Source organism: Fundulus heteroclitus, unplaced genomic scaffold (genome assembly GCF_011125445.2).
Source record: "Fundulus heteroclitus isolate FHET01 unplaced genomic scaffold, MU-UCD_Fhet_4.1 scaffold_73, whole genome shotgun sequence".
Lineage (NCBI taxonomy): Eukaryota > Metazoa > Chordata > Actinopteri > Cyprinodontiformes > Fundulidae > Fundulus > Fundulus heteroclitus.
Genome location: NW_023397175.1, coordinates 1,027,467 through 1,051,411, shown reverse-complemented (window position 1 = coordinate 1,051,411; position 23,945 = coordinate 1,027,467). Strand labels below are relative to the sequence as shown.

The 23,945-nt window shown below is 39.7% G+C and overlaps 2 protein-coding genes across 2 annotated transcripts; one reads left to right on the top strand and one right to left on the bottom strand.

The window, feature by feature from the left end:
- Positions 1–1,900: 1,900 nt before the first annotated feature.
- LOC118561812 lies at positions 1,901–7,063 on the top strand. The gene is made up of 4 exons (XM_036134056.1): positions 1,901–1,952; positions 2,315–2,455; positions 5,032–5,340; positions 5,598–7,063. The coding sequence occupies exons 1-4, from the start codon at positions 1,911–1,913 to the stop codon at positions 6,657–6,659; spliced, it is 1,554 nt and encodes a 517-aa protein (XP_035989949.1). The 5' UTR covers positions 1,901–1,910; the 3' UTR covers positions 6,660–7,063.
- On the bottom strand, positions 6,848–9,108 carry LOC118561813. Its single transcript, XM_036134057.1, has 2 exons — positions 8,235–9,108; positions 6,848–7,581 (listed from the first exon to the last, which is right to left on the bottom strand). Exons 1-2 carry the CDS (start codon positions 9,060–9,062, stop codon positions 7,255–7,257), a joined length of 1,155 nt encoding a protein of 384 aa, XP_035989950.1. The 5' UTR covers positions 9,063–9,108; the 3' UTR covers positions 6,848–7,254.
- Positions 9,109–23,945: the final 14,837 nt, after the last annotated feature.

Below are 23,945 nucleotides of genomic sequence, written 5' to 3'. Positions count from 1 at the left end.
AACGCGGGCAGCAGCTTTCTGGATCAGCTGCAGCTGTCTGATCCACTTTTTAGGCAGACCTGTAAAAACACCGTTGCAGTAATCAATTCTACTAAAAATAAACGCATGGATTAGTTTTTCCAGATCCTGCTGAGACATTAGTCCTTGAATCCTGGAAATGTTCCTCAGGTGATAAAAAGCCGACCTTGTAATTGTCTTTAGATGCTTTTGAAGGTTCAGGTCTGAGTCCATCACTACACCCAGGTTTCGGGCCTGATCAGTGGTTTTTAGCTGAAGCGACTGAAGCTGTGTGCTAACTTTTGATCTCTCCTCTATTGGTCCAAAAATTATTACTTCAGTTTTGTTTTTATTCAATTGAAGAAAATTTTGGCACATCCACGTATTGATTTCTTCTAGGCATTTACTCAGTGCTTGAACTGGTTTATAGTCACCTGGTGACATGGTGATGTAAAGCTGTGTGTCGTCTGCATAGTTAAGGTAGCTGATGTTGTTATTTTTTATTATCTGAGCTAGGGGGAGCATGTAGATATTGAATAGGAGGGGACCCAGGATGGACCCTTGGGGAACCCCACATGTGATTTTTGTCGTCTGGGATGTAAAGTTACCTACTGACACAAAAAAATTCCCTGTCCTTTAAGTAGGATTTAAACCAGTGGAGTGCTGTACCAGAGACGCCGACCCAGTTCTCCAGGCGCTCTAACAGAATGGAGTGATCGACAGTATCAAATGCTGCACTATGCAGGGTTATGTTTGTCTACCTTGGTGTAAAGCTCTTGCAGGACTCTTGGTGCCCCATATCAGATTGACCTGGTAAAACTAACTAAAACAGGAGAGCTTTCTACTTTAATTTTAGTAAGTAGCTTTATCCTACGGAGCCCCTAAAGGGACACCGAAGAGAAATTAAAAAATAATACTTTCTTGTGCGCACCACTTAGTTTCTCGTGCGCACCAGATAGTTTCTCGTGCGCACCAGTTTTAGTTTCTCGTGCGCACCTGATACTTTCTCGTGCGCACCAGTTTTAGTTTCTCGTGCGCACCAGATATTGTCTATCTTCCCGTCGATGCTAACAAGATGGCTGATGAAGAAGATTTAATAAACTTTTTGAAAACCCGAAATATACCCGACAATGTCGCCGAAAAACTGAAGGAAGATAAGGTTAGTTAATCAATATACTAGGTTTGTTAAACCATTAGCATGATATTTAATTACAGTGTTGTAATTCCATTTCAGTCGGTAAATTAGCAGTAGCACAGGACTCGCCATCACACCTTACCTCTTCAATCAGATACTATTTTACAGCCTTTTTTCAATAATTAATAGTCTGTCAGTGTGATCTCATTTTTAGATTGATATTAACGTCATAAATGTGATGACTGATGAGGAACTGGGACAATATATTATGAAATATGGAGACCGACTCGCAGTAAAAGCATTTTGTCAGCAAAGAAGTGAGATTTTCCAAACAGCAGGAGTGAAGTCCGCCCTCATGAAGCGAGTACGTCAAAAATTGACAGAACAGTGATCTGCTGAAAGCGGTAGACCACGGAGGTTTGGCAATCAACATGCCGCAAAAGATAATCGACGGGTTGAAATGGGATGGCTCCATTTTAACAACGGGGATTTTCACCAGGTTCGAACAAGACATGGAGGTGGAACAAGACATCTGAGTGTCCAGAAAAATATTACAATGGGGGAACTGTTGGAAATGGGAAAAGCCCTGTTCTTTCCAAACGGACAATCTCCCAAAGGATCAGCGGAGGATTTCGTCTTTGACATACGTGATTTTAGTCACGAGAACGTTCCTCTGGAAAGCACAGTAAACCAACTGTATGAGCAGACCAAAATAAAAATGCTGCGAATTTACACCTGCTCTCGAGGAAAGGAAAAACTACATGACCAGTTTTCAGATATGTCTTCGGATTTTGAGGACACGGAGGACATGCAAAGAAAGGTAATCCTTCGTTCGCTGTTGTAACGTAATTCCAAATAAAAATAATGCAGTTGAAACTAACGCATTTAATGATTTATTGTTTTCAACCATTAGCCATATGACTGAATCACAAACCAATGAAAATGTGATTATTGCATCAGTGAAGTACATTTGAAACGTTTTTAAAATTCTTTAGAGGAACAACTGTTCACCTTTTCAGTGCTGTTGCTCCAGCAACGTTTTCTGCATGGCAGCGAAATCTTAAAAACGTGTTAATTAATACACAGTATATGAACAATGGTGTAAAGCCTGCATTAGCCTGCTGAATAATAAAACAGCTTTCCATGAAAAATTATACATCACAACTTTTTCATTTAATATAGACCAGGAGAATCCAGAGGCAGTGTGCAAGGAAACGAACAAGAAGATATGAAAGATCAACCAATGATCAAAGGAATAACCCAGGGAAATCTACAGAGTCCGATGTGATACCAATTTTTTCAACAAGTGAAGAAGATGGAGAAGTAAGACCTAATAGTATTATTAAAATCACACAGTGTGATGTGATTCATATTTAGATTTCACAAACTATAGGCCGTAGGCCGGAATCTGTGTGATGACATTTCGTATGAATTGTCAGCGGGCAACTTTCTTTCACTTGGATCAGTTGCTACACATAGCAGTGATCTCAAAACACCAATGCTTCCGTGTTTTCGCTAGCACGTTAATAAGTTATAGCCGATAGAAAAAATAAACCGTTGCGCTCAGGTCTAACTGGTCACGTGATTTGAGTTTTGCTGCTCGTTTGCTGGTACCTATCTCCAGCTGTCAATGGGCGAGAGGCGGGGTACAACCTGGACAGTTCGCCAGTCCATCACAGGGCAGAAATAGCCGAGACTTTGGCCCTATTTACTGTGATATCCCTAAGACCTGCTAGGATAGCACAGGGGCCAAACGATTTCTCTCCGCCAGAATTTGTATCCCCTGCGTCGGGAGAGTGCTTGAAATCAATCAAACTTTTAACCTCCAGCGTTGTGAAGTCTAAATATTTTTAAACATCACATTCTAAAAAAATAAAATTGATTTTTTGAAACTCCTCATAATGTTCTATTTTTAGAAGCGATATATCTCATTTTCTTTATATGGTTAATATTTTCATATGGTTCTTGGTTGAATTAAACTCTTATTAGATCTGATCATTTTGGCTGTCCCTTTATTCGGTGTTCATTTGATCACGTGAAATACGCTTTATATGATCCATTCATGCTGATCTAGCTAGCAAAAAAGAAAAAGAAAAAAGATAGGAAAGAAAAGTAGACAGTAGTAGGCTAAATTACCAATGTATGACAGATTGACTGTATGTGGATTTTAGGTGGCTGCAAACACTTCAGGGTGTCGGGTCAGAACACTGAATGGATGTTCAGGTGCTCACAAGAATAAGAGGCGGAGTCCTTTAATGCAGTTCAATTAGTTTATCTGCATTTAAGTATCTGAAGATACAAGAGGTGCGCGTGTGTGTGTGTGGTTTGGTTCTATGGACGCACACACTGCAGATCCCTGAGCAATGTCTGCTCTGTATTGAATGCTGCGCATGTGGTGCGCTCAGTGTAGGCATTTGCAATTGCGGGGATTATCTTTTGTACAACCAGTGAGCCGTTTACTTTCCAGAACGTGTTATATTGAGTGATAAATCGAGTTTTAACCGACATAGCAATCCCTTACGATTGCACTAACAAGTGTAACATTTTCAGTTTTAACCCACTAATTGAACAATAATGTAACGACACCATTGCTATATTTAATGAAGAAAAGTAAAACATCTTAATTTCCACGCCTAATAGGTTGGAAATGAGGCGGAGTTGACTGGATTAATTCTTCCAGCTGAATGCGCTCCCGACGCAGGGGATGCAAATTTTGGCGGGGATAAGTCCTTTGGCACAAAGACACCTGCTATCCTAGCGCAGCAAGTCTTGGTGATATCACAGTAAATTGGGCAAAAGTCTGGACTATGTCTGCCCTGCGATGTACTGGCGACCTGTCCAGGTTGTACCCCGCCTCTCGCCCATTGACAGCTGCAGATAGGTACAGGTGTTGTGCGCAATTCTGTTCCCCCATGGAAATCTGTTTCCCCTGTGTCGGGAGCGCGCATTGCAGCGAGGGAGGCTGGGCTGAACACTGTCACGTGACGTCCGATAGATTTCTCAGTTAAAACCAAAAATTAAAAATCTCAACTCAAGGTTTTAAAATGTACTTTAATCGGTAGCTGTTTCCAAAATTATAAAATACACACCACAAATTAATAAAACAGGGTCTTCTTATGCTATTTTTAACTCTTTCACTTCACTTCTGAAAGATTTCTCGGTAAAGAAAAGAAAAAAAAAAAAAAAAAAAAACGGTAGCTGTTTCCAAATTTATAAAATACACACCACAAAGTAATAAAGCAGGCTCTTCCTATGCTGATTTTTAGAAGAAGTGGCAAGTTAACCCAGCGGACTTGCTAGTCCTTCAATCAATAATGCAAATGTGCATCACGTGATTTTTTACTGTTTAGAAAATGTTTAAAGACCTTGTTTTATTAATTTGTGATATATATATATATATATATATATATATATATATATAGATAGATAGATAGATAGATAGATAGATAGATATAGTATGTAAGTGATATTACATTATCACTTTTTAAGAAAGAGGGACCAGTTAAGCATTCCTTATCCAATGTAAAATGTACTAATGGTAATGTATGATGAGGCAGACTATTACATCAAATTCAGCCGTGTAATTTTATGTATTTTGCCACGGTTATTACAACATGCTATTAAGATGTTTTCTTACATTTAGAAGCCAATATTGTATTATATATAATGCACCAGATTACATAATGTTGCATTACAACCTGAGTAAAATCTTTTGAATCTAGGACATACACTGTGTTCATAGCACAGTGTGAGGTAATACCACTTTATGACAATGTCTTAAATCTGGAGATGTAGAAAGACAACTTAATGTACTTTTTTTCTTTTAACATTATTTCAGAAATATAATGAAACATTTCACTATAAATCTACAGTATTGATTTTACTGTGTTTATTGACAGGCAGACAAATCAAGCAAGCAATCACAGTCACCTTCTCTTGAAATAATCCACAAAGAAATGCTGGATTCTTCATTTGAAGCTGCTGGATCCCATCCTCATGAAGGTGCAGACAATCCAGAAGCTGAGGATGACTGTTTCATTCTATCCCACAATCAAGATGCCGATCAAGTTCTTCAGTTTACTCCAGTTGTGGCTATTAATGCATCTGCTGAAGATTTTGAAATTCAGTTTGGGCCAGTTTCTAATCATGATGAAGAGAGTCTAGACTCCACCCTTCTGTGGAACCAAGATGACATTAACTCCTCTCAGGTAAATATAAAAAAACTTTCAAAACGATTTTTTGTCTCTGCCTCTCTTTCTTGTATATTTTGTCTCTTTTAGATTAATTCATTAGCTATTTAAAACTAAACAATATTAATAAAAGTAAAGAATTCCATATTTAAATTTGATTTATGTTCAATCATTTAAAAAAATATTAATTTAGAAAAAAATCCTGATTCAGCAAGTACTTTACATGTTGGCTATACTTTTTTGTTAAAGTTGAATACTCTTTTTTTATCTTACAGCATTCAACACTGAATGATGGAGCTGCATCATTACACAGTATCTTTGCACAGCCAGGCCAAAATGACAAAGAAATACACTGTGTTCAGATTAGACGAATTAATGTTGTTAGTGATCTCATAAACATTTTTATGGAACCAGCAGTTATGAATGTTCAGCTAAAAATGGAACTCATAAATGAAAAAGCTTTTGACAGTGATGGTGTGTCAAGAGAGGTGTACTCAGCTTTCTGGGAACGTTTCTTAGAGCTGTGTGAGGGGGAGGATGAACGAGTACCCAGGCTTCGACCAGACTTCACTGAAAAGCACTGGGAAGCGGTTGGAAGAATTTGGTTGAAAGGATACTTGGACCACAACATCATACCAATCCAATTGTCTCCAGCTTTTATCCTCGCCTGCTTTCAGGGGGTTAGTTCAGTGGATGAGGAACTGCTGATGATGTGCTTCCATAGGTTCATTTCAGCACATGAACGGCTGACAGTAGACAAAGTTCTACAAGGAAACTTGGATGAAGATGTTGAGGAAGACTTGCTTGACCTATTTTCAAGGATGGGCTCACACAACTTGCCTACTAAAGAAAATGTGCAGGCTTCCCTTTCCACAATTGCACATAAAGTTCTTCTTCAAGAACCAAAATTTGTAATAGACAGTTTTCACTCCTGTTTTTACAATGCGGTGCCATCACTAGCCAGCAAAGAAAATATTATTGAACTTTATGAGTCAAAGAGGGCAACAGACAAAAAAGTAGCCCAAATGATAAAACCATCAAGTGAAAGCCTAAATTCACAGGAGCAGACAGCTCTAAACCATCTATTGAGGTATGTTCGAAGCATTGACCAAAAAAAGTTAGAAACGTTCTTGCGCTTCTGCACAGGGTCCACAGTGCTATGCAAAGACACCATTGAAATTACATTTAATAGGTTATCTGGCTTAAATCGAAGAGTAGTGGCACACATGTGTGGAGCTGTCCTTGAGCTGCCATGCACCTATGTGTCATACCCGGAGTTTAGAACCGAGCTAGACAACATCTTGGCAGGGGACTGTTTTACAATGGACATTCTGTAGCATTATGCCCTTCAGTGTTATTGTCCTTTAACTTTGAGTTTGAAAAAATGTGAGTGGAGAGCCCAACCAACACTGGAAAGAAACATTTTTTATTTCAAAAATAATTGCCTGTAAAAAACACAATGCTAGACAAAGTTATAGGAGTATTACGTCACACCACCTTAAAATAAAGTAGAAGTAAAAAAAAGTTCAGAGTCTGTTTATGTTTATTTTTGACAGCTCTACAACGCAAATTCTTGATTCAAAACAATGATTTAGTTAATCACAGTAGTTGATGTTTCTGTGGTAAAAAGTTAACTTCTTTTCTTTTCATCATAACTTTCAGTTTTGTTCAGAAGATTTTCATATCCAAAGTAACATTTTGAGTGTTATGTGAACAAATAAACACACATTGTTCAACTTTTCACTGGCTTTCTTTATGAATAAAGGTCAGGTTTCTGAATAAACTGTGGAAAAAAGGAACTATATTTGCCTTATTTAATAGGCGATGTGTCATGTCAGTCATTTCTAAAAGAAAGAAACACAATCTTCTAAGATAAAAATTATTTACAAAGATACTGAACAAACAGGATGACCATTTGTAAGTCACTACAACTTATAGACTAGTTCTAATACTAGTTCGCAAATGCAAGTACAGATCAATTGCTTGGAAACCATCAGATGGGAGCTGCAAATGTGACTCTGCCATCAGAAAGTTGCAGAGATTGTTGATGTCTGTGTCACATGGTGTTGCTTGTCGAAATGCACAGTTTGTAATGCATAGCTGTACATCATCACTGTTTACTGGTGAAATGCAATCTCTGGTTGAGTAGAGGTCTGGAAACATGTACATAACTTTAGGTCGGCCACTGGGTACTCTGTAATTTTTTGATGGTCGAATAATATGTGAATCCCACACAGAGGTCATCTCATCCAACTCATCCTGACAAAACAATGAACATAGAGTGAAGTCAGTAATGGCATCAGAAAATCTGTCCTTATACATTTCATTTTAGTAAGAGAAATTATTAACTTAGAAAAGAGATGATAAGAATCACATCATTCCCTAATTTGCAGTACATGGACATCATTAGTCTCAATTTTAAACAAATAGGAATAAAATGCACTATTGCATAATACCAGGCAACCATAAAAACAATAGGGATAGTAAGGCAGTCGTATAGAAAAAGTTTGCTGCAATATTAGAATTAGGCATGAGTGAATGGCTGGAAATTTGCAACACAAACGTGATTATTTGCAGAAACTGCATATCATCCGTGCACCTACACCCAAATTTCAACTTTGCCTAATGCTGCTGTAGGGTTCTACGGGCTGCGCCGGTCAGGGTGCAGCTGTTTTCCTCCCTCTCTCTCCGCAGGTGGTTTCTGATGAGCGGGGAGGTGCCGAGCAATAGGTGCTCGACCATTATAATTTTGGTCCCTGTTTTTAATTAATTTGCTTTCCCATCAAATGTGCTGTTCAAAGTTTACCAGCCGGTTCAAATCAGGTTTGTCATTTTTTATCACTCTGGAAATAATGCATACAAAGCTGGAAAGTTTCTTAATGTAAAAGAACCAAGATAACTCTGAGTCTTACCTGTATGATGCCCAGGAAGCAGAACTGAACAAGGCTTTTGTCCAAATATTCACCGTTGTACAAACCACGATCCTTAAGATCAACCAACAGAGAAATATAGAACTCCATTGACTCCCTCCTGAGGAAACCCCACCAGCTTTCAATTCTCTGGTTTGATGTGCTTGCCCCCTCTATATAGCTGTCAATGTCAGAGTCATCCTGTATATCTCGCCGCAGAAAACGTTGGAAGTCTCTCACTCTGACATTCTCCGTGCCCCTGTCACCTCTGACGATCCTTGGGCAGCCATCTGTTTTCTTAACTGCGTCCATGAAGTAGCCTCCAATAATCTTTGGGTCACTGCTGGTGGTGAACGCATTCATCCATATGATTTTCCTAGAAAATCCATCAATGCAGCCATTGATGCAGATTCCAAATGGTTTCAGTTTGTCATAGGAGTCCAAATGCCATATGTAATTCGGCCCCTTTGCAAAGTAGCTGCGCCGATGAAGACGTCTGGTTCTCCTAAGTTCCACACCTCTTGGATCAAGTTCTTTTAATATAATACGGACCTCTTCTTTCTTTACCTTAAGTCCATTTTCCAGACATTTTGTAAACATCCATCTATATCCGTTCAGTTGACCAGTCGTTTGCAGCTGTGTTTGAATGAATCCCACAACATATTCAAGGTTTGTATATCCTTTGCGCCGAAATAGACCACAGGACTTCAGGATACGTTTTATGTGACGTTCAGACACAACATAACTGTGACGTCTTGCAAGCAATGCAGCAATGTCTTTGTATGGTAGCCCAAACTGAAAATATAGTGCAATTAGTTCATCTACATCCATTCTAATGAACACGGTTGTCCGAAATACTCATGCGATCATGCGAGAAACTAAGTGGTGCGCATGAGAAAGGATCTGGTGCGCACGAGAAACTAAGTGGTGCGCACGAGAAAGGATCTGGTGCGCACGAGAAACTAAGTGGTGCGCACGAGAAAGGATTATTTTTTTAATTTCTCTTCGGTGTCCCTTTAGGGGCTCCGTATTATCCTGATCCATAGTAAGAAAAATCAAGCCCAGTGCCAAAAGAGACCTGTATTTACTGCCTCTGCATGTCAGAGCCATTTCCTTGTCTGACCTAGTAAGAACATCTCAGTTCTACTTTGGTAGAATGGAAAGGTGACAGATCAAATTGTAGTATTTTAATATCAGGCAAATATAAACTGGGTGAATATAAAAAGTAGTTTTCAAATGATGACAAAGCGAGACTGTGGTACACCACACCAGAGTTGCAAAATGGTTAAAAATTAACCATTATTAACCGTTATTTTGTTTACAGTTCAGCTTGGATTTTATTTACTGCGCAGCATAGCTTTGCTGTGCGCGAATGCACACGCGTGCAGCTTAGAGGGAACAGAAACAGTTTGGCGCGTCAGTCAGTTCGAAACAGTTCCTGTATCGGTCACGTGACTTTCCCGTGTCGATACGCGCATCGACACGGGTTTTGCTCTATGAGCTCGACACATGCGCCGACGCATCAGTGTTGCCGGACCCATCACTAACAGAAATCATTGGTTACAAGTCAAGCGGTTTCTCGGTTGGCTCACTTTACACATGTGATTTTTGCTACACTTCTGCTGTGTGAGATTTGCAAATGCGTAAAAAGGATTGGTATGTGTAATATCTGGATTTGCTGCCTTGAGCGCAGGCTCACAGGCTGTCTCGTCCGGCTGTGGGAGGTGATGTGACTTTCACGGATCTTATCGAAGCGTTTTGCTACCAGACAGGTGACAAGGTAACTTGTTATAATGAGATAACTTTCTCGTTTTAACGGTATAGGTTTCTCGTTTTAATGAGACTTATCTTGTTAAAACAAGATAATCTTTTCCTTATAACAACGCAACATAACACGGCATCGCGGGATATTTGAGCTTCATGGGAGACGATGGAGAGACAGAGGGATGCCCTTTATTTCTTTTTAAGAAGTCATGATTTGTTGGAGAAATGTACAGGGGTTGGACAATGAAACTGACACACCTCTCATTTTAGTGTGGGAGGTTTCATGGCTAAATTGGACCAGCCTGGTGGCCAATCTTCATAATTGCACATTGAACCAATAAGAGCAGAGTGTGAAGGTCCAATTAGCAGGGTAGGAGCACAGTTTTGGTTAAAAATATTGCAATGCACACAACATTATGGGTGACATACCAGAGTTCAAAAGAGGACAAATTGTTGGTGCTCGTCTTGCTTGCGCATCTGTGACCAAGACAGCAAGTCTTTGTGATGTATCAAGAGCCACGGTGTCCAGGGTAATGTCAGCATACCACCAAGAAGGACGAACCACATCCAACAGGATTAACTGTGGACGCACGAGGAAGCTGTCTGAAAGGGATGTTCTGATGCTAACCTGGATTGTATCAAAAAAACATAAAACCACGGCTGCCCAAATCACGGCTAAATTAAATGTGCACCTCAATTTTCCTGTTTCCACCAAAACTGTCCGTCGGGAGCTCCACAGGGTCAATATACACGGCCGGGCTGCTATAGCCAAACCTTTTGTCACTCGTGTCACTGTCAAACGTCGGTTTCAATGGTGCAAATCTTGGGCTGTGGCCAATTTCAAACATGTATTGTTCTCTGATGAGTCCATGAGGACCATGAGCATCCAATGGTTCAAACATTGTATTCTGAAGGAGGTGCCGTGTATCAGGATGACAATGCACCAATACACACAGCAAGACTGGTGAAAGATTGGTTTGATGAACATGAAAGTGAAGTTGAACATCTCCCATGGCCTGCACAGTCAACAGATCTAAATATTATTGAGCCACTTTGGGGTGTTTTGAAGGAGCGAGTCAGGTAACATTTTCCTCCACCAGCATCACATCGTGACCTGGCCACTATCCTGCAAGAAGAATGGTTTAAAATACCTCTGACCACTGTGCATGACTTGTATATGTCATTCCTAAGACGAATTGACGAATTGTATTGGCCGCAAAAGAAGGCCCTATACCAGGGGTGTCAAACTCATTTTGGTCTAGGGGCCGCATTCAGCTTAATCTGATCTCAGGGGGGCCACACATGTAAACTCATTGCAAGATTAAATAGAACTACTAAAAGTGGACTTTTTTATAATAAACAAATTTCCCTTTTACACAACATTATGAATAACCTCAGAGTTTAAGAAAAGTATTTGCAATTTCAACAATACTTTTACTCAGTTAAACATTTATTTAAGTGCATTATGCATAGGAACTGGTCACAGTGATTGTAAGATGTTGAAAAACATTTATTCAGTTTTTGGGACTTAAAAACACTGTCTTACATAACAAAATACATCAAACAGATAAAATATTAAGAAATTATTTAAAATCAATGTTCCACATCTGAAGCTCAGTGCTGCTGTTAGGGTTGAACTGCCATCCTTCCAGACTTCCATAGGCCATTGACAAATTTAATGAAAAGTAACTTAAAATTATTCTTAAAAGACAAAATTTATAAAATCAATGGGCTTATTTAACGCTTTGAGAACATATCTTCTATTCGGCCACAAAATCAACAAAAATAGAATGATCTTTTAAGCTATAAGACCATTTTAAGATGCCAATACATATATTTTAAGCGGGCGTGTAGCCTAGCCACTTAACTTATACCATAATATAAAACCGACATAAAATAAACGACTCACCGTCAAGTGGTTGCAAGGAAAACACCCAATGGAATCCTTTGTCTGGGTTAATTGGACTTGATTCAACAATATCCTTCAGTAATTTAGGAAAAACTGCAGCACTAGCACTGCTAGCACTAGCAGCAACAAGATGGAGGAGTTCACCTCTGACCCGGAACTCAAAGAGTACTGCTTGTTGTTTGCTCTGAATAATACACAGCACCACTCGTGGACAGTATAGGAACTGCAGGTTTTCAATTAAACGAAGTAGGTCTTTTTCAGTAATCATTGTTGAATGATGATCAGGCATGGACTGGTAATCAGGCGTACCGGGCGTTTTCCCGGTGGGCCGACACGCTGTTTGGGCCGGCAGACCCGACATGTATATTAATATGTATTATTATTATTATTATTATTATTATCATTATTATTATTACTATTATTTTATATATCGGCCTCGTTACATTTGCATAATGCATGAAGAAAAATAAAATCAGCAGCACAAGAGTCTGTTCCGATCATCCGGCCCTTACCACAGGCTACTGCAACCCATTGGTTATCATCCCTGACAGTCTAAAGGGCTAGGCCAATCATAAAGTAGAAAAACACCTTCACGCTCCATGTGGAACTTTGTGCAGCGGTGTTCACAGTAGTAATGGATAAGAAACGCAAGGGAGGCGCAGAGAAACTGCGCGAAAAAGAGAAACGAGTTCTTCAAACGGACGCTGCGAAATGTGTCAAACTGACTGACATGTTCCCACCAGCAGGCTCTTCATCTGCTCCGGCGTCTGATGTAAAATATGGTGGTGGTGGTGGTGGTTGTAGTCAGTGACGTGCGGTAGAGTTCATAGCTGGTGAGGCACTGACGTCATCAGAGTCAGATTTACAAATATATACACTCTACAGAGTAGACTCATTGCAAAGTGCTGAAAAAGACTGATTGAGCCAAATCAATTCACCAAGAGACATGGAAAAAATATTGATTCTTTGATGAAAAAATAAAACTAAATTATTTGTCATTTGACTGGTAACAGTTTATGAGTTATGATGGATTTCTGCATTTGTGACACATTCTAAAACTATAACCCACTTTACGCACATTTTTTTTTTTGACAAAATCAAAACATGAATAACTCGCTGCCTTACCTCTACTTATAATTTAAGTCAATGCTGCGCTCTTTCTGAACTAAAATATCATAATTTTCCGGTAAAAGTTCTCTTTATCTTCTTCAGATTTAAAACTCTCTCAGTCTCAGTGGAGCTCACTGTCAGGGAGGAAAGCCTTCCTTGATCAGTCCTGTTCGGGCTGTATGTTTAGAGTCTTTTTAGTGCTTTACTTGTTTAGCAAAACTCGCTAATAAAACATCCATAACTTGCTGTCACTTTACAGTTTTGGGATCAGGAGCGATGCCCCTTGAGTGCCCCTTGCCTAGAGGCCAAGGAACTGCCGACCTCACCTACAACCAATTCTCTGCCGGTTATGTTTGCGCAGCAGCACGAAAACGTTACCTGCACACAGTTTGATGACCAAAACACAATTCGTAATCCACATATATTAAATTGTGGAAAATCAGTTCATAACTGTTTGAACAATTGAATTTATGATCTAGAGACTGGAAGATGCATTCACAGAATGGAAGCCAGCGCAGTTAACATGCGATTGCGCAATCCCAGGGGAGGCCAAGCTCGCTGTGGCCTCACCGGCTTCGCTATGAAGCGCCACCAAGGATTTACATAAAAAATAGCGAAGAGTCTGCGATTTTAAAGAAAATATGATAAAAAAATTAGGAAATTAGATAAATAAAATACTTATTACAAATAACTGAGTGAATCAAAATTTATATTATGTTACTATATATTTTCTTTCCATGATGACAAGTGAGGCCTGGCCTCACTTGCCTCCCCTGACTGCACGTCACTGGTTGTAGTGGAGGCGACGGCGAACCGAACAGTGAACATGTCAGTGCGGCTGCTGCATTATCAGAACCTGATGTAACGTGATAATATGTTTGATTGACCGTGATTCTCTCTCTCTCTCTCTCTCTCTCTCTCTCTCTCTCTCTCTCTGATCTAAGAATTATTGCTGTGCTGTGGTGGAGTTTACATTTTACAGTGTTAATAAATTAAGATTTTGGAAGTATTTTAAGTGTCCACTCTCACTAATTTCCATTAACCTGGCCTCAAGGTATTGCACAGTTGGTATACACATTCAGTACACAAAAAAAAATAAAATGTGGTGGGCCAGTCTAATCCAAAATGCCAGGGCCGATTTTTTTGTCCCAGTCCACCCCTGATAATGATAATGCATTTGGCCGCCGCGTTTGACACCCCTGCTCTATACCATACTAATAAATGCTTGTAGTCTAAAACCAGGTGTTTCAGTTTCATTGTCCAACCCCTGTAGATGACTTATTTTCTAGCAATGATTTCTGTCACGAGGACATAATGCAGTGTTGTGCTGGCAGCCATCCCAACAAATAAAAATAAGATTTAAGATTAAAATAGTACATTATAGTAGTAAAATAAATACAATTATTGTTGTTTAAGGACAAGTTTGGTACCTGCATTAAGGTTAATTTCAAACTAAAAAAAATTCTAAAAAGATGTTCTAATTCAGTGAATATTACTGGATATTTAAACAGAAAATAATAATGAAAATAATTCTTTCAACTAGCAGTTTTTGAGTATGACTAAAATTCGAGGCAGTGAAGGAGGGTAACTGATAACTGATGGCTGATGGTGGAGAGCTTGCAGGCCTGGCTTCGGTGGAGAAGCAGCAAACAACTGTGGCAGGAAATGTGACTTAGCAAACAATCAAGTTTTGAGGAGGCATTTCACAGAGAAGCCCATGCTGGACCTGGGTACAGATATCAACAGAGGAAGCCAGAGACACAAGAGTATTAATTCTAAACAAAACAGATTTCTGCACTTTCTCACAAAATTCAAAGGACTTGACTCTACCAATTCAATTCAATTTTTTTTATATAGCACCAATTCATGAAACATGTCATCGCAAGGCACTTTACAAAGTCAAATTCAATCATATTATACAGATTGGGTCAGATTATACAGATTGCTTATAAAAATTCCTATATAAGGGAACCATTTGATTGCCAGTTGAAGTCCCAACAAGCAGCATTCCCTCCTGGAGAAGCGTAGAGCCACAAGGAGAGTCCTCTGCATTGTCCATGGCTTTGCAGCAATCCCTCATACTGAGCAAGCATGAAGCGACAGCGGAAATAAAAACTCCCCATTAACAGGAAGGAAAACCTCCATCAGAACCAGGCTCAGTATGAACGGTCATCTGCCTCGACCGACTGGGGTTACAGACGACAGAGCAGAGACACATCAAGAGAGACAAAAAAGCACAGAAGCACACATTGATCCAGTAATCTGTTCTACATTAGATGGTAATAGCGGGTGATCTGTCTTTCCTGGATGATGTCACAGCTAACAGAACGCCAGACCAGGTGTACCTGCTATGAAAAAAAAAGAGAGAGCAAAAACTTAAAAGCTGAAATTGCATTGAAAAACAGTCATAGAAATCAGTAGAGTGAGAAAAACCGGCCCTGATGTCCTCCAGTAGCCTAAGCCACATGGGTTAACAATCAGGCGAGGCTTTTTTTAATAAGCAGCAGAACCAACAAACACCACATGTACATTCATCACAGCCAATGCAGTGGGTGTCAAAAGTTGCCATTCTATCCCAATGGAGGATGTCCCTGACCTCTCGTTACATTACAAAGTTTACAATAATAAGGAGAGCCAGCGAAATGCTTGAGGCAGGATTTGACAGGAAAAGGAGGAGATTATGTATTAATATAAAATAAATTAATAAACAATACATAAAATACTTTAATGTTTTCTTAAAACGTCTGAATACAAGCTGTCACAAAACATGTTAAATAAATTCCTTTATCATCATTCATTTATACCAGTTGTTCAAGTTATTTAATTGTTACCTGTAAAAAAAAAACGAAAAAAAAAGGGAAAGTTTGGGGGCCCCCTTTGCACCAGTGGGCCCAAGTGGCCCTTCAGTTCGCCTATGGCTGGGACCGGCCCTGGCTGGCCGTCTGCAGCATGCAGAGACATGAGGGAGAGTGTATGTAATTGGATTAGAATAGAATACTTTGACTCAAACAGCGCTCGATCTTTCGGGAACCATAAATGGTAGAGTAAATTTTTCTGCATTTATTTTGTAACAGATCGAGGAACAAGACAATCTATGGGTTTTTGCTGGAAATATTTGAATAGAAGCGTAAAGAAATCATGAAAACATGGCATTTTTCAAAACCTCTTCATAGGAAATGAATGGGGAGGGTTTAGGGTTGTTGCCGGTCTGAGGTGATTTGCAAATCTACAAATCCTACACCAATCACGGTTACATTTCCTGAATCCAGATAAAAAGACCTACGTTTTGATGTATAATTTGTGCATGTAGAGTGAAAATTGAGCGAGTAGGCTAAAGTTGTTTGTTGTTTTTTAGACAATTTTGTCACCAGGGTAGGTGAAAATGGCGTGATGAAAAAAATCTATAAGTCCTACACCAATTAGGTTTACATTTTCTGAATCCAGACAAAAAGACCTACATTTTGATGTATAATTTGTCTACGTAGAGTGAAAATTGAGCGAGTAGGCTGAAGTTGTTCGCCCTTTTTTTGCATAATGTTGACTTTTGGGTTGTTGCCGCTCTGAGGTGATTTGCGAAAAATCTAAAAGACCTACACCAATGGGGGTTACATTTCCTGAATTCAGACAGAAATACCTACGTTTTGATGTATAATTTCTGCCGAAATAACCAATCGTATACTGTTGCTAGGGAAAATTAATAAATATTTGGCCAATCAGCATCGCCAAAATGAATGGCTTTGGGGCTACTGGAATCTTTGCCCCTGCTACACAATGATATAGGTGTATGGCAAGCCGTTTTAACATAAATAGGTGATGTAGCTAATAGTCAATCAGGCAGTGACATAGAGATTATGGCGACAACGACGACGGAGAGACACCCATTTTGTCATATGGTGAGTGAGTTTGAATGTTGGGCTATTTGTTTTAAAAAGAGTAAAGGATTTTGGAAGGTACTGTGAACATTGTACCATGTACATCATTTTGTCAGATGATTTTTTTTTTTCATATTTTAAAATTCTGTTCTGTTTCTGTTCTGTTGTGAAACCCATTGTGTCAGTGTGAAACCGTTTGGCTGAAGATAATGGCAGGATAGTATGGTGTATGCCTACTTTGTGGTTTTGGTGACAAATAGTGAATTTGACTGTTGTATTTCATACTGTTCCTTTCCAAAATAAGACCTAATATTGCTGTAAATGGTTGAATGTATCTGTAAGCTTCTGATTTTAAGAAGGGAATTAAATGCTTATTGTGGAATTGTAGTCATTTTCCAACTTTTAATTTCAATGCATGTACTGGGTTAGGCAGGGAAATCTATTGGCCAGCCCCACCAAGATTGTTTTCCACCAGCCACCACTGGATGGGGCCATTCTATTACAATTTGCGGGGGTTTAGCCCAGAATTGTACTGCATTTAGAAAAAAGAGACCTCACAGCATCATGCTGTTACCACCATGTTTCTTATTGGGAAAAATGTGTACAGCCTTTTGTTTTCATGTCCAAAAAATTCAGTTTTGGTCTGACCAGACACAGTTCTTGCTCAGGTTTGTTGGGTCTCTTACATGGCTTTTGGTCAATTAGGACTTTCTTGTGAGTTTCTTTCAGGGCTTTTTTCCTTATCATTCCTATGGGAGCTGCTCCCAAAACGTAATAGGAAAGAATCTCTCTTATAAAGTGATATCAAACTCTCTTTTTCCAAAAAGAGTAAGGCATTGGCCCCCTGACCTTGTGATTTTCCTGAATGCAATTAGATGCACTGTTATGGGTATGCAGAGGATGATGCCACGGAAGCAGCAGCTTGTTACTGTAGCTCATGCCATTTGGCATTTCTCATCGTATCTTCTTAAGATTTTTCGCAGAGCCTTTTTATGTTAAATCTCAGCTTTTTAAAGAATCTTTCTTCTCTGTTTAGTGTCTTGAACCATATGGATGAGTTGTACTGCTTCTTGTGGAACTGTGCGAATACAAATAGCAGTGGGAAGGTTTTTTCATATGCAAGCTTAGTGAACTTCTCCATGAGAGCTGGTGAATAAAAGATGAAGGGATGTTATACAGGAACAAAATGAGAAGAAGGTAGAAGGATCTGTAGATCTTGTAAATATAATCGAGCAGGTAGGGGCAATGGTGAGTTATTTAGCTAATCTGGTGTCTCATCAAGACATGACAGCAGGAACCTACTTTCTTCTTCAGCAAGATTGCTGTACCCTGTTTTAGACAGAGCAAGGAATCTGAGACAGGAGAGAATGTAGCCCTTGTCACAAGCAGTCACAAGCACTCCTAATATAATAATAACAGGGTCTGTGCAGCAGTTCCACTCCATAGAAAGTGGCAACTACCCGTATGTTTGGCTGCAGGTTTACCACTCCACTATTTATATCTACAGAAATACCGTTTGAGTCATACAGCAACATGTCGCTCCAGGCTAGCTTCATAGCAAGCTTTAGCTTCTTTTTCCAGGCTGCCATCTCCTTGTTGATTTGGTCTGTGCAACAGGAAGCATCATCAGGCCATCATCAACCTTCCTCTGGAGGTTCCTCTGCACTCCAGATCTAAGTGAAAAAAAAATCACATCTTAGTCTTGCCAAAGTTGTCTCAATGCAAATAATGTTTCATGATTTTCTTCCCCTGCATACAGACACATCACTCTTGCTCCTGCTTAGAGGTCTAAGCTGACAATGAGCCCAATCAATCCCCTCAACTAAGCAATTTGGCTCAGATCACTTCAAACATCATTCAAAGTCTCCATTTCACCCTCATTATAGCTCAAATGGACCTAAAATCCATAGCCTCATTAGATCGTCCAGCTGACAGCATTCTTTCATTACCTTGACATCCCTTTCATCCTGAGAAGATAGTCTCTTAATGTAGGACGTTCATTTGTTTTCTCCAGAAAGATGCGTCAGTGTTTCCACCAGGGCAGGAAAAAAATGTAGGGTAGATCATGATCTTTGACTCTAATCACTTTCTAGGTCTTTGGAGAAGGGAATGATATGACAGAAATGTTACACTACAGCATGGTGCTACATGTAAAGACATCTGCAGAAGGTAACTTTAGATGTTAGTCACTGCAATTGACCATCAGTGTTTTATGCAGAATATAAAGTCTTTCCAGGTTCCATGTGCCTCTATGGTTACAGTACCTTGCACATCTTGTCTTTATGGAAGAGTAATAGGAAGACATCTATTGCTTAAAGAACCCCCCTAGAGGGGCAGCTTTTGGTTTGCCCAAGTCTCAAAAAACGAAGCTCTTTGTCATTGAATGTATTTGCAAACTGTATTCTGGCTTTTTATGCGGCTCTTGGAGTGATGACTGCTTCCTCCCTGAAGTAGCCATCACTCATGTTGGTAATGGCTGGTAGCACGGGCTTCACTGTGGATAATTTATCTCTTACTAAGTTCAGCCAGCATCTTCACCAGTTCTTTTAGTTTTTGTTCTGGGGCTGGTTCTCCCTGAAAAGCCCTAGGATCTCCTTCCTGAACTGTATGATGATGGCCGGAGATTCCCATCAGGGCCTGTACTATTTGCAAAACATTATTTGGAAAGCTGAACACAGCACCATCAGACGTCTGGACATTAAACCCAAGCAGAATTATAGAAAAGCTTATTAGCCCGTTGGATATTACATGAACCTACAGGTTGTTGGAGCCTTTGAAAGCAGTTTTTGGGAAAATACAAAATCCACAGGCATTCTGGACATCACAGATGTGATATATTTAGATATGGACAATGGGACTGATCAAGGAAATGGTCAGTTATCTCAGGGCAGCATGGGAACTCGGATAATCTTGTCTTCCACGCAATGGCGCAATTTGTGTTATGGGGTTATGACCACCCCCCCAAAAAATAAATTTGGATCTAGTCAAAATATCACCCCCTCATTCCCAAAAGTAACATAATTGTGATATTTTCATGAATTACGTCTTGATTTTTATTCTTTATTTTCATATAATACCATGTTTAATCATCTGGTAATGTAACCTGGGTCCCCTCCTATTCAATATCTACATGCTCCCTCTAGCTCAGATCATAAAAAACAACAATGTCAGCTACCATAACTATGCAGACGACACACAGCTCTACATCACCATGTCACCGGGTGACTATGAACCAGTTCAAGCACTGAGTAAATGCTTAGAAGAAATCAATACATGGATGTGCCAAAATTTTCTTCAATTGAATAGGAGGGGGGCTTGAGCACCTGCCCCTTTGCCCCTCGATGCCCAAAGTGCCCTTTTGTCAGTTTTTTTTTATGTGTGCGTGTGTGTTTGTGTGTGTGTGTATGTCCAAAGTCCAAAAGCAATAATAATTTAGATCTACCGTGCCACAGTAACCGTGGCCGGTTACATGATCCACATAACGTGCCCTCACTTTTCCTCTAGCAGCTCTCAGCTCCGCTGCCTCGCGGCTACTGCCGCTCTACCCGGTCTGTCCTGCCCCTTTAAATCTGCAGCACACGTGACTGTGCTCTGTCCTGTTTAACTCCACTGTCATTGGTTATACTGCTTTAAATCCCGCCTCCCCTCTTTCTGATTGGTTGTTTTCTAGTGCGTGCGTGTGCGTTCTTGCTTGAAGCGGAGATTTCAGTTTCGATTCATACCGCTTACCACAATTAATACTAGACAATGAAACTAGTCCCAGTTAAGAAACTAAATATTATCTCCACTAAAATAAGTGAAAGCCGCTGAGTGCAGTTCTTTAAAGAAGCAGGAGAGACTGTTTTGATTTGTGGAACTTGAGAAATGTAAATAACCAACATTAGCATCTCAAAATAGCATCTAATTCTGAAGTATAACACATTTATCTAAATATAAAACTAAATATTCTGTGCCAAGCAGGAGTTCTGAATACTGCTGGAAAGATGGAAAAACAAAGACTGTAGGATATTAAAATTTCAGATTCTTAGCCACAGCTGCCTGAAGAAGAAAAGGTAAGGGTTTCCCTTACCTTTCCAATATTTCGTTGCTATTATTGCTTTCATTTTTTGTTGCCCCTTTGATGCAGTTCAGGTATAAATAGCAGGTGTTATTTCTTTTACATGATATACAGCACAATAACACTAGATGCCGCATAAACAATTGCTATATTTTGTTTAGACTTTTGCTTATTTATAATAGCATAATTGGGATTCCACATAATAATAGTGCTATTTATTTCACTATTTCTACTTTTAGAATTAGAATTGCGACAAATACAACCGAGGAATACCATTTACATTGTTTTTATTGTACAAAGGTTTTCACACTGTCCATTAGTAAATTAGTGCAAACCAGGGGTGGAGCTAGACATTTTCATCACCAAGGGCTTAGCCCATAAAATATTACATCAATATGAGGCTAATTTGGTACACCAAAAAAGTTAAAGTTATTTAATCTGTTGATGTGGTCGTAAAATTAATTTAATATAGGCCTTCACATATCGTAAAGTGTTATCTGCTGTTCTTTAATAGTCATATTAGTATATACCAATAGTATATTATTATGTTCTCATTTGAATGATGAAATGGACAACCACTCATGAAACAATTCAGTTTTGGTGTCACCAATCTTACTCAAAGTACAGTATTGGGTCCTCCATGCTCCTTCTGATAAAGGTTTACTGTACATTTAAACATTGACAACTCACCATTGTTAGGGAAATAATTAGTTGTCTGAGAGGATGTAGGTAAGGAGAAGCTGTTATCTACCCTTCAGATATATGATGTAAGAAATGTGTTTGGAATGCTAAAATAAATTACATGAAATGGGCTACAGAGAGTAACTACAGCCCAGTTGTACTTTTGTTGAAGTTTGAATTTAATATTTGAAATGCTGTCAGTGTCAGTGACACTTCTACTTCCAGTGCAAAGTAAATACAAGACATTTATTTGTAGTCCCTTGACTGTACAATTTTGCTGTGTTTTATGATGCAGACAGAGTATCTTAGATAAAAAAATATCTATATCTTCTAAAGAAAATAGAGGATATATTTAGACAACAGACATATTTTCAATATATTTGGTTTAATTGGCACGTTTTTACCATCTGTCTCTGTTGCTGGTAAGTTCAAATGCAAACTTTTTCAAAGTGGGAAAAAGGTCCCAATTCAACGTTCATCAGATCGGGCGCTGCTTTATAATTTATAATAATAATTGAACATTATTGATCTTACAATGGAGAAATTCACTTCTGCACCTTTACCCAGTGGGCTGCCACTGTGCGGCGCCTGGGCAGCAATTGGGGGTTAAGGGTCTTGCTCAGGGACCCAGAGTGGTAGTCTGTGGGAGTTGAACTCAGAACCTCTGGGACCCAAGCTCAATGCTCTAACCACTAGGCTACCAGATTAACAAAAAGCATCTAGTGTGTGTCGTGCTTATAAAATTTGTATAAATGTAGCAAGAAATACTGCTTTTTTCTTTAGACAGAAGAAACGCGCCCTGACGCTCAAGTCAAGCATAAAGAAATAGGAGCATGCATACTGCATTGGACCAATGAAGCTTTGGGCCAATAGTGTCCCTAGGGTTAAAGTTCAAATCAAAGTTCAAATCAAACCTACGCCCTTGATTCCATGTTACATTCTTTATAGTATGGGTTGGTACATTTCAACTGGTTGTATAGCAAGGTATGTTTCTGTATCATGTTTTAAATCTGTGCCCCATGTGCCCTCTTTCAACTTTGAGCACCTGCCCCTCCAACCGTCTCTGCACGTCCCTGTCCAGAACCCTCCTGCCCGTGCCACCAAGACTAAGAAAGAAGAGCACATCACCCCAGTTCTAAAGTCCTTACACTGGCTCCCTCTGTATCTCAGAGAGTAGACTTTAAAATACTTCTATTAGTCTATAAATCCCTGAATGGCTTAGCACCTAAATATATCACAGACTTGTTATCAGTGTATCAACCCTCCAGACCACTCAGGACTTCTGGCTCCAGCCTACTCTGCATACCTAGAACCAGAACCAAACATGGAAAAGTAGCATTTAGTTCCTATGCTCCACTTATCTGGAACAAACTTTCAGAAAACTGTAAAAGCGCAGAAAGCCTGAGTTCCTTTAAATTAAGATTTAAACACATTTGTTTAGGATTGCCTTTGACTGTTCTAGTTAAACTGTTTTACGGAAACATCATTATTTCAACTTTGTAGTCCAACTGTTTTTAATGTTTGCTTTTAGTTTCTATTTTACCATGTTCTATTTTGTTTCTACATTTTATTCTTACTTGCTTTTATTCTGTTTTATTTTCCTATATTTTAATCATGTAAAGCACTTTGCATTGTGCTTTACATGATTAAAAGCTCTCAATTTACTGGTCGATCTACGTTCCTACCCTCATCTATGGTCACGAGCTTTGGGTCGTGACCGAACGAACGAGATCCTGAATACAAGCCGCCGAAATGAGTTTTCTCCATAGTGTGTCTGGGCTCTCCCTTAAAGATAGGGTGAGGAGCTCAGTCATACGGTAAGGACTCAGAGTAGAGCCGCTGCTCCTCCACGTCGAGAGGAGTCAGTTGAGGTGGCTCGGGCATCTGGTTAGGATGCCTCCTGGTGAGGTGTTCCGGGCACGTCCCACCAGGAGGAGGCCCAGGGGAAGACCCAGGACACGCTGGAGGGACTATGTCTCTTGACTGGCCTGGGAACGCCTGGCCTGGGAACGCCTTAGGATTCCCCTGGATGAGCTGGCCCAAGTAGCTGGGGAGAGGGACGTCTGGGCCTCCCTACTGGCCTCCCCGCGACCTGACCCTGGATAAGCAGAAGACAATGGACGGACGGACGGACTTTGCATTGTCTCTGTACTGAAATGTGTTATACAAATAAATTTGCCTTGCCTTGCCTTGCCTTGCCTTAACCCACCCCCAACTGCAAAAACTTGGTATCACCCAATCAACCTGCTTTCTCCACCAAGAGTTCATTGTTGGACTGTGGGCCCCATTGCTGGCAAGAGTGAATGTAAAGATGAAAAGAG